This window comes from Staurois parvus, unplaced genomic scaffold (assembly GCF_062004578.1).
Source record: "Staurois parvus isolate SC_StPar_1 unplaced genomic scaffold, SC_StPar_1.0 ptg000676l, whole genome shotgun sequence".
Lineage (NCBI taxonomy): Eukaryota > Metazoa > Chordata > Amphibia > Anura > Ranidae > Staurois > Staurois parvus.
In genome coordinates, this window is record NW_028318472.1 from 455,447 (window position 1) to 467,527 (window position 12,081).

The window sequence follows — 12,081 nt, forward strand, 5'->3', positions numbered from 1 at the left end:
GTCAGTAGGGGGCCCCATGAGATGCACCTGGTACCTATTTCATAGGCTTTTTTGAGTTTGGGCAAGGATACAGGGGCCCCATGATCCCCTATTGCCCGGGGGCCCCATGAGTTGTCAGTCCGCCCCTGAGCACGACACAAATTTAATATTATATATTTGTTTTATCAACCTAGGTTTCAGGGCTGTGGATAAGGGGGGGTACCACCAGTCCTCCTGTACAGGGCCCAGGACAGCAGCGGGGCCCAGGCAGCTGGGTGAATCGGGTGTAGGCAGGGAGGGTGATTAGCACGGTGTGGGGGTAATTACTGGAACCCAGGGGCGGACTAACAACTCATGGGGCCCCCGGGCAATAGGGGATCATGGGGCCCCTGTGTCCTCGCCCACACTCAAACCACACCCAAAAAAGCATATGAAAAGTACCAGGGGCATCTCATGGGGCCACCTTCTGCCCCTGGGCCCTCGGTTCCTGAATGGTAAGTCCGCCCCTGCTGGAACCAATCCCCTTTATGGCTCTCTGCAGCACAGAGCTGGCATTTTCTCCTCTCCCTCCTGCTGGCTTTCAGCTGTTGCAGAGAGAGATGTACAGGGGATCGTTTCTAGTAATTGCCCCCACCTCCCGCCTCACTCATCACCCTGTGCACCATGCATTTCCCCCGGCCCCCCTGTGTGCCCCCACCCCCGCAGTGCTGCCAGCTTCCCTCCTCACATTTACCAGCCCCTTCCTTTCCTGAATTAATACGAGTGATTGGTACCAATCACTCACTGTGTTCGTTCATAACTGAAGAATAGTAAACTTTGTTTTCTTTGGGGGGGCCCTGTCAGGTTGGCTGTATGGGGCCCTGTGGTTTCTGACAGCTCCTTGCTTTTCAAGCACTCCAACTCCCAGCATTCCCATACAATTCCCAAAGGCTCTCCTGCCGCCAATGGACTACAAATCCCAGGGTCCCCTGCCAGCCCCAACACCCAGAGGGTATACAGTCAGCCAAGCTGAGAATAGATGTACTCACAGTGACGGCAACCGGCCTCCCCGTTCAGCTGTGACCACCCGGGACAGCATTTATTCACGGTCTGATACTCCCGACTGTATACCTGGCGGTAGGTCGTGTAATACGCCGTTCTACGGAAAAAAAGTCAATCAGTAAATTTATGATACAGTATAACAAATGAAACATCAAATAGAGTCTAACCTAGAAAAAATGTTTACAAAGTTTTACAAATTTTTTTTATTATATTAGGAATGAAAACACAATATTGGATATTTTTAAAGCCTAAAGCCCTGGTTCGCGTTGCTGGAACATCTGGTGTGACTTGGTGCGACCTGGACACAGAAAGTCGCAAGACAAGTAAAACGCATTCATTTGAATGGGTGCCATCAGAATTGCTGTGACTCATTTTTTCAGCGACAAAAAAAAAAGTTCCTCCACTTCTTTTCAGCGTCTTTGGAGTGACATGAGTGCCATACGGTGCAATGTTAACTCTACAAAAGTTGCAATCTTTGTGATATCTTTGTGACTTCAAACGGGTTTTTTTTAAGCCAAAGTCAAAAAACATGAAAGTCACATAAAAGTCACATTGACGTCTGTATTGAAGTCGCATCAAGACGCAAGCAAGTCTCAATGTAAAGTCACAATGAAAGTCGCAATGTAAAGTCGCACTGGAAGTCAGACGACTTTGGGGGTTGCAGCAGTGTGGACCAAGCCTTTTCCTAATTTTGGAGAGAGTAGTAAAGAAGTAATATTTCTGTAACGTTTTTTTACTTCTGTGTCCCCAATGGGTGATTTTTCCCTCATTTCTCTGTTCCTTATCACTGGGACAGTAAAACGTGTAAAATCACTGACCCTTCATTTTTTGCATTGAGTGACCATCTTTTATAGTTCGGCCAACATTAGATAAATTATCTTCTGACTTAATGTCACTGCTTCTACCAACGTAAATACTTTATGACCGAATTTGTATAGATTCTGTTAGAATTTGTTAAGTTCTCCTTTGTATAGATCTGGCCATCACACCTACCAATATGGCCAACAGTATGTGGGCTCCCTCTTCAAATTATTAAGTTCAGGTGTAGGTGGGGTTTGTGTACTGTTTAATGCCATGTGGTTGCATCCCATTGTTCTATTGTGTGTCTTGCTTGGGAGCAAACTATTATGGGATGTATGCGTTTATGTGTATTGGCTTGGTGGGGGGTGTCTCTAGCAGCCCTCCCTCCTGATGGGACTGTCTGCTGGTGTGTCTCTTGTTACTAAAGGTAGATTGCCCCGCCCTGTGTCATTATGCAGGGAGGGAGGGGGGGTTGTTCTCTTGAATGTATATATCATGTATCCGTGTTAAAATAAAGTAGTCTATTTCCTGGTTTCCTTCAAGATTGGTGTCATGTAGTCTTGTTTGGTTGGCTGTGGTGTCTGTGGTCGGTGTTCGGACAGGGAAGCGGTATTATAACGGAAGTACCCAAGTGCAGTCTGGGGTCGGTTCCGTTACAGCAACTGTGAGCTAGGTCTTCATATCCAACATGAATACCTGACCTCACCTTCTTTTGGCTGAATGGGTGCATATTCCCAGTAGGGATGAGCCAAACCAGGTAAGTTTGACTGATCCCTTCTGACCACACTTACTACAATCTGACTTCCAAGCTTAGATAGAGCACAGCAGAACCTTCTCACAATGGAATGCATTTTTATACCTCCATCTTAAACCCCAAAAACAAGGGTATTCCTCATTTTGGGGCAGCACAGTGGCTAAATGGTTAGCACTTCCACCTGGCAGTACTAGGGTCATTGGTTTGAATCCCAACCATGGCACCACCTGCCTGGAGTTTGTATGTTCTCCCTGTGCATGCGTGGGTTTCCTCCGGGTACTCCGGTTTCCTCCCACACTCTAAAGACATGCTGGTAGGTTAATTGAATCCTGTCTAAATTGGCCCTAGTATGTGCGTTAGGGATCTTAGATTGTACACTCCTTGAGGGTTAGGGACTGATGTGACTGTACAATATATATGTAAAGCGCTGTGTAAATTGACGGCGCTATATAAGTACCTGAAATAAATAAATAAATAATTTTATGATCGTAGACAGAGCGTTGCTACAGTAACTAGAATGTCCTGTCCAGAGTCCTGACCTCAGCCCTACTGAACACCTTTGGCATGAATTGGAATGTCAACTGTGAGCTAGGTCTTCACATCCAAAGTAAGTACTTGACCTCACAAAAGTTCTTTTGGCTGAATGGGAGCAAATGCCCAGTAGGGATGAGCAAAACCTAGATACGTTTGACCCTACTGACCACACTTGTTACAATTTGACTACCAAGCTTTGACAGAATTGTGCAAAGCACAGCAGAACCTTCTCACGATAGAATGCATATTTTCAGCATAAGCCCCAAGAACAAGGGTTATTCCTCATTGTAGGGTAGTAGGTAGAGCCCTACTATAAGCGGGACTAACTACAAAAGCGGGACCCACTCTAAATAAATGCCCATAGTTTTAAAATGGGATGACCAGCAAGCTGAAATAGGTGTGAACAAAGCTTTAAATAAACAAAAAAAAGGCCCTTCTGTGCTAGGGTTTCATAGTGGAAGTACTCCACCATGGGATCAGATCTGTGGTAGTGATCCACTCCAGTAATAGGAAGCATCAGGTGTGCAGCCCTCTTCCAACTTGGGGAAATCTCTATAGTGAACACTAAGTTATCATAAACAAAGCTTTGGCCATAGATACAGACCTTTTCCCTCTGAACACAATAAGCCCTGACTGTGAGCCAGGTCTTCCCATCCAACATCTACTGTATAATTACAAATGTTCTTTTGGCTGAATGGGCACACATTCCCACAGACACATTCCAAAGTCTTGAGGAAAGCCATCCCAGAGTGAAGACTGTTATGGCCACAAATTGGGCCAACTCCATACTAATGTGCATGGTTTTAGACTGGGAAGTCCAACAAACTCATATAGGTTTGATGATTAGGTGTCTACAATCCTTTGGCCATGTAGGGTATCTTAAGTAGCACCCTCATAATTAGGTTGTTATTAGGATTAGGTCAATTTAATTTTTGGCTTCACTGTAGCCAAAAGAGTTGGTTTGATTGCTTTTGGCTGTTCTAGAGTCTACTGGCTTCAGGATCCACTACTCCTCCTGCATTCCAGTAGGTTCTGAAATATAGTTGGACCTTGGCCTGAATATTCATGTAGCCTTAGCCAATCCCTGGTCAAGAGGGTGACCAACAAGGGGCTGAAGTGTGCATAGTCTGAGGCCTAGAACAGCAGTGTCCTTTGCCCTGGCAGAGACAGACCCAGTCTGGAGGGGTTGTCTGCCCTCCTGAGCCATCTAATTAGAGTCAGTTGGAGTCTGCAGGAGGTTCATCGCGGTCCCAGCTCAGAAAGAGAGCTGGAGGGGGGTGGTGTCGAGAATGTCTGCTGAAGATCTGGCCTGGAGGCTCATGGTACAGGTTCTGGCTGGTAATGGAAGGAGGCATCTATGTGCATAGTAACACAATGAGTAAAGGCCTGAGAGAGATCCTGGAGAGACTGTTGCTGTCTGACCCCTTTTTGAGAGACTGTTCCAGATCTACTGGCTCAGGGCTGTTTCCAATGTGGGATCCTCCTGAGCTGAGTGTCCATATCCTCTTACACTAGAGGCCTACTATGAAGAAAGGTAACTACTACTAGAATGTCTTCAGTTGCACTAGTTTTGAGGTATCCCAAGGCTCCCTCTATACCTTATCCAAGTTATTCAACTAATAAATCCTGAAAAGACACTTTCTGCCTAGGTATTGCATGGAGAGACTGGGGACCTACTGTGTGCCTGGCTGCCATGCACCTAATAGGGTGACCAGGGGCGGACTGACAACTCATGGGGCCCACAGGCAATAGGGGATCATGGGGCCCCTGTGTCCTTGCCCACACCCAAAAAAGCCTATGAAAAAGCCAAGGAAAGGTACCAGGGGCATCTCATGGGGTCCCCTACTGACCCTGGGCCCTCAGGCAGTGCCCGAGTTCTCGAATGGTCAGTCCGCCCCTGCTTATGACCATCAGTGGCCCTACTATCTGATCTTTCAAATAATGGTCTGTTTCCAGATTTACATGAGATTGGAAAGGCCTCTGCCTCTCCCCCCTTGAGGTACTCTGTATTGTTTCCTCCTCACCTCCTATTGTCAGCTTCATAAGTCGCCGAGTGATAGTTCACAGTGCGGGATAAAAGACATCAGTGTTTGTCCCGCGGTGCATTTTGAGATGCTCGTTAATAATCAGCCTTACATTATTGTTTCAGAGTTTATGACATCTCCAGTATTATGTCTGGGGTCAAGCATTCATGTTTTACCAGGTACATCGGCTCCGAGCGCCACAGAGGCGCTTTTCACACTGTCAGAGGCTGTCAACGGCCGGTAGCAGCAAGATATGGGGAGGCTAAACAAATGTCTTGTTGCTAAGAGGCCTAATGTTTGAGCACACTGCCACCTGCCCTCTCCTGGTTGACGGCCATGACTTGGATATGAAAACACAGAAAGGGCAGGACCCCCTCTCCAGTTATCAGCTGATACCAGTTAGAGCAGATTAGGACCTCTCCTGAGCCGGCACAACAGTGTGTTGGATTACAAAACTGCAAAAGGTAACACTAGAGCAGTGGTTTGTAATAATTACATAGTTAGTCTGGCTGAAAAAAGACAAAAGTCCATCCAGTTCAACCATAGAAAAAAAAATGTATAATCCGACACGCACAGTTGATCCAGAGGAAGGCATAAAAAAACCCAGCAAAGCACGATCCAATTTGCTCCTGCAGGGGAAAAAATTCCTTCCTTATCCCCCGAGAGGCAATCGGATATTCCCTGGATCAACTTTCCCTATAAATGTTATATCCAGTTATATTCTGTGTATCCAAGAAAGAATCCAGGACTTTCCTACAGCAATCCACTGAGCTGGCCACAACCAACTCTTGAGGGAGTCTATTCCACATTCTCACAGCTCTTACTGTGAAGAAACCTTTCTGTGTTTGGAGATTACATTTCTTTTCCTCTAGACGTAAAGAGCGCCCCCTTGTCCTCTGTGATGACCTCAGGGTGAATAAGTCATATCCCCCCCTTATGTATTATACATGGAGATCATATCCCCCCCTTATGTATTATACATGGAGATCATATCCCCCCCTTATGTATTATACATGGAGATCATATCCCCCTTATGTATTATACATGGAGATGATATCCCCCCTTATGTATTATACATGGAGATCATATCCCCCCTTATGTATTATACATGGAGATCATATCCCCCCCCCCTTATGTATTATACATGGAGATCATATCCCCCCCCCCTTATGTATTATACATGGAGATCATATCCCCCCCCCTTATGTATTATACATGGAGATCATACCCCCCCCCTTATGTATTATACATGGAGATCATATCCCCCTTATGTATTATACATGGAGATCATATCCCCCTTATGTATTATACATGGAGATCATATCCCCCCTTATGTATTATACATGGAGATCATATCCCCCCTTATGTATTATACATGGAGATCATATCCCCCCTTATGTATTATACATGGAGATCATATCCCCCCTTATGTATTATACATGGAGATCATATCCCCCCTTATGTATTATACATGGTGATCATATCCCCCCTTATGTATTATACATGGAGCTCATATCCCCCCTTATGTATTATACATGGTGATCATATCCCCCCTTATGTATTATACATGGAGCTCATATCCCCCCTTATGTATTATACATGGAGATCATATCCCCCTTATGTATTATACATGGAGCTCATATCCCCCCTTATGTATTATACATGGAGATCATATCCCCCCCTTATGTATTATACATGGTGATTATATCCCCCCTTATGTATTATACATGGAGATAATATCCCCCTTATGTATTATACATGGAGATCATATCCCCCCTCATGTATTATACATGGAGATAATATCCCCGTTATGTATTATACATGGAGATCATATCCCCCCCCCCTTATGTATTATACATGGAGATCATATCCCCCCCCTTATGTATTATACATGGAGATCATATCCCCCCTAATGTATTATACATGGAGATCATATCCCCCTTATGTATTATACATGGAGATCATATCCCCCCTTATGTATTATACATGGAGATCATATCCCCCTTATGTATTATACATGGAGATCATATCCCCCCTTATGTATTATACATGGAGATCATATCCCCCCTCATGTATTATACATGGAGATCATATCCCCCCCCTTATGTATTATACATGGAGATCATATCCCCCCTTATGTATTATACATGGAGATCATATCCCCCCCCCTTATGTATTATACATGGAGATCATATCCCCCCTTATGTATTATACATGGTGATCATATATCCCCCCCTTATGTATTATACATGGAGATCATATCCCCCCTTATGTATTATACATGGAGATCATATCCCCCCTTATGTATTATACATGGAGATCATATCCCCCCTTATGTATTATACATGGAGATCATATCCCCCTTATGTATTATACATGGTGATCATATCCCCCCTTATGTATTATACATGGAGATCATATCCCCCTTATGTATTATACATGGTGATCATATCCCCCCTTATGTATTATACATGGAGATCATATCCCCCCCTTATGTATTATACATGGAGATCATATCCCCCCTTATGTATTATACATGGAGATCATATCCCCCCTTATGTATTATACATGGTGATCATATCCCCCCTTATGTATTATACATGGAGATCATATCCCCCTTATGTATTATACATGGAGATCATATCCCCCCCTTATGTATTATACATGGAGATCATATCCCCCCTTATGTATTATACATGGTGATCATATCCCCCCTTATGTATTATACATGGAGATCATATCCCCCCTTATGTATTATACATGGGGATCATATCCCCCCTTATGTATTATACATGGAGATCATATCCCCCCCTTATGTATTATACATGGAGATCATATCCCCCCTTATGTATTATACATGGAGATCATATCCCCCCTTATGTATTATACATGGTGATCATATCCCCCCCTTATGTATTATACATGGAGATCATATCCCCCCTTATGTATTATACATGGAGATCATATCCCTCCTTAATCTCCTCTTCTCAGTCGAGAATAAATTCCGTTCCTCTAATCTTTCCTCATAGCTGATCTCCTCCGTGCCTCTTATCAGTTTGGTTGCCCTTCTCTGTACTTCCTCCAGTTCCCCAATGTTCTTTTTGTGAATTGGTGCCCAAAACTGAACTGCATATTCCAGATGAGGTCTTACTAATGATTTGTACCCATAGACCATATACCTGGACTGCAGCTCTCAGATGCCTTCAGACATCCAACTGTCCATCTTCCATTGTTCTAGGATATCCATTTTCTGCTGGCCATGTTTCTTTTTTTTTTTAACTGCTTGACCTCTGGAAGTTTTTACCCCCTTCATGACCAGTGCATTTTTAGCTATTCAGCACTGTGCTACTTTAACTGGCAATTGCTTGCAACACTGCACCCAAATAAAATTTATATAATTTATTTTCACACAAATAGAGCTTTCTTTTGCTGGTATTTGATCACCACTGGGTTGATATAAATGAAAATAAAAAATATTTTTTTGAAAAAAAAAAACCAATATTTTCTACTTTCTGCTATAAAATATATCCAATAAAAAAATGTTTTTCTTCATATATTTAGGTCAAAAATGTATTCTGCTACATGTCTTTGGCAAAGAAAAAAAAAATCACAATAAGTATATATTAATTGGTTTGTGTGAAATTTATAACGTCTAACAATTATGGTAGATATGCTGGAATTTATGCAGTTTTGATGCTATGCTGGTAATGGCGGTAGTCAGTGACTTATAGTGGGACTGTGATAGCGTGGTGGGCAATCTGGCACCAATGGACCCTTGATGGAAAGTACACTAACTGACTGACACTGACATCAATAGTGACACTAATACAGTGATCAGATATAAGGTGGTGGTCAATGACTTATAGTGGGACTGTGATAGCGTGGTGGGCAATCTGGCACCGATGGACCCATGCTGGGAAATACACTCCCTGACTGACATTGACATCAATAGTGACACTAATACAGTGATCAGATATATGGTGGTGGTCAGTGACTTATAGTGGGACTGTGATAGCGTGGTGGGCAATCTGGACCGATGGACCCATGCTGGGAAGTGCACTAACTGACTGACACTGACATCAATAGTTACACTAATGCAGCGATCAGATATAAAACTGTACACTGTCACTGTGCTAATGACACTGGCTGGGAAGGGGTTAACATCAAGCGCAGGGGCGGACTGACAACTCATGGGGCCCCCGGGCAATTGGGGATCATGGGGCCCCTATGTCCTTGCCCAAACTCAAAAAAGCCTATGAAAAAGGTACCAGAGGCATCTCATGGGGCCCCCTACTGACCCCGGGCCCTCGGGCAGTGCCCGAGTTTCCAAATGGTCAGTCCGCCCCTGATCAAGGGGCAACCTGTGTTCCTAACAAGTGTAATGTGTGTAAAATGTGCTGCTTTTACTAACAGATCTGCCTGTTTTTCCTCCCTGCTTTGCGGGGAGAAGAAACAGCCGGATCTCCGATCTGCGTACAGAGCCCTGTGCGTTTGTTACCACAGCACTCTGTGTTGTGATTGGCTACAGCCAATCAGCAGGTCTCAGCCATAAATCATTGTCGGGGACCTGCTGAGAAAATCCCTCTGTAGCCGGTGACAGCGTGAATCAGTAGGGGGCGCACACAGCACGCACCTCTAACCCAGAAGAGGATGGATGACGTACATGTATGTGATCCAGCCTGCCTGTGCCGCCCACCCTCAGTAAATGTACCGTGGGCAGGCGGGAAATGGTTAAACCCTGTTTATTGATCACATGGCAAGGACAGAATTCCAAGGAATCGATGATAAAGTCACATGAAATGACCATTTGTATCAATAAAGAAACAGTAAAACAAAGCTGGAAAATGTATCACAGATTCATAAATACAGGGCTGTCTTTTTTTTCATTTTGGATACAATAAAGGAGGGTTATAACCCCTGTCAGTTTATTTTTTGCCGTCTATGTCCCATTGTGGAAATTTCCCTTCACTCCCTGGCCCATAGCCAACACAGGAAGTGAGAGGAAATCAAATGAATGGAATTCCTTGGGGACCCCCATGTCACCAGACCTAATGTCCCCATTGGAGAATTTCCCCACCATAACTTTTCTGGGGACAACCCAAAATTTGGGGTTTCTTTTACTTTGACTTTCGAAGATAGGACAAACAGAGAAGGTGAGCCTCCTTAACAAGGGTACAGACAGCAAACAAAACTGACAAGGGTTCTAATCCATCTCCACTCCATCCAAAAGTTTATCAAAAGTTTTTCCTTTAGTTATACTTCACGTCCACAAGGTTTAGGAGGGTGTCTATGGGAAGGTTGGACCATTCTTCCAGAAGGACATTTGTCAGGTCTGGCACTGATGTCGGGGGAGGAGGCCTGGCTTGCAGTCTCCGCTCTAATTCATCCCAAAGGTGTTCTATGGGGTTGAGGTCAGGACTCTGTGCAGGACAGTCAGGTTCCTCCACCCCAAACTGGCTCCTCCATGTCTTTATGGACCTTGCTTTGTGCACTGGTGGGCAGTCATGTTGGAACAGGAAGGGGCCATCCCCAAACTCTTCCCACAAAGTTGGGAGCATGAAATTGTCCAAAATGTCATTTTAAGAGTTCCCTTCACTGGAACTAGGGGGCCAAGCCCAACCCTTGAAAAACAACCCCACACCATAATCCCCCCTCCACCAAACTTTACACTTGGCACAGTTCATCCCAGGCAAGTACCTTTCTCCTGGGAACCACCAAACCCAGACACATCCATCGGGTTGCCAGACAGAGAAGCGTGATTGGTCACTCCACAGAACACGTCTCCATGCTCTAGAGTCCAGTGGTGGCCTGCTTTACACCACGCCATCGGACACTTTGCATTGCACTTGGTGATGTAAGGCTTGGATGCAGCTGCTCAGCCATGGAAACCCATTCCATGAAGCTCTCTATGCACTGTTGTTGGGCTCATCTGAAGGCCACACCAAGTTTGGAGGTCTTTAGCTATTGACTCTGCAGACAGTTGGTGACTTCTGCGCACTGTGCGCTTCAGCATGTGCTGACCCCGCCCTGTCATGTGACCTGGCCTACCACTTGGTGGCTGAGTGGCTGTTGTTCCCAGTTGCTTCCACTTTGTTATAATCCCACTAACAGTTGAGCGTGGAATATTTAGTAGCCGGGAAATGTCATGGATGGACTTATTGCCCAGGTGGCCACCTATCACGGGACCACGCTTGGAGTCACTGAGCTCCTGAGAGCGACCCATTCTTTCACCAAAGTTTGTAGAAGCAGTCTGCATGCCTAGGTGATGATTGTATACACCTGTGTCCATGGAGGGGATTGGAGCACCTGAATCACATGATTTGGAGGGGATTGGAACACCTGAATCACACGATTTGGAGGGGATTGGAACACCTGAATCACATGATTTGGAGGGGATTGGCACACCTGAATCACACGATTTGGGGGGGATTGGCACACCTGAATCACGTGATTTGGAGGGGATTGGCACACCTGAATCACGTGATTTGGAGGGGATTGGCACACCTGAATCAAATGATTTGGAGGGGATTGGCACACCTGAATCACGTGATTTGGAGGGGATTGGCACACCTGAATCACATGATTTGGAGGGGATTGGCACACCTGAATCACGTGATTTGGAGGGGATTGGCACACCTGAATCACATGATTTGGAGGGGATTGGCAGATCTGAATCACGTGATTTGGAGGGGATTGGCACACCTGAATCACAAGATTTGGAGGGGATTGGCACACCTGAATCAAATGATTTGGAGGGGATTGGCACACCTGAATCACGTGATTTGGAGGGGATTGGCACACCTGAATCACATGATTTGGAGGGGATTGGCACACCTGAATCACATGATTTGGAGGGGATTGGCACACCTGAATCAAATGATTTGGAGGGTATTGGAACACCTGAATCATGTGATTTGGAGGGGATTGGCACACCTGAATCACATGATT

General features: G+C 45.0%; 1 protein-coding gene across 1 annotated transcript in view; it reads right to left on the reverse strand.

Moving 5' to 3' along the window:
• Nucleotides 1–12,081, reverse strand: part of MEGF6 (multiple EGF like domains 6) — a 529,814-nt gene that overhangs the window by 443,205 nt on the left and 74,528 nt on the right. The window contains exon 3 of the mRNA XM_089652234.1: nt 1,008–1,117. Coding sequence (XP_089508360.1) covers nt 1,008–1,117 — 110 coding nt within the window. The remainder of the gene's footprint in view (nt 1–1,007; nt 1,118–12,081) is intronic.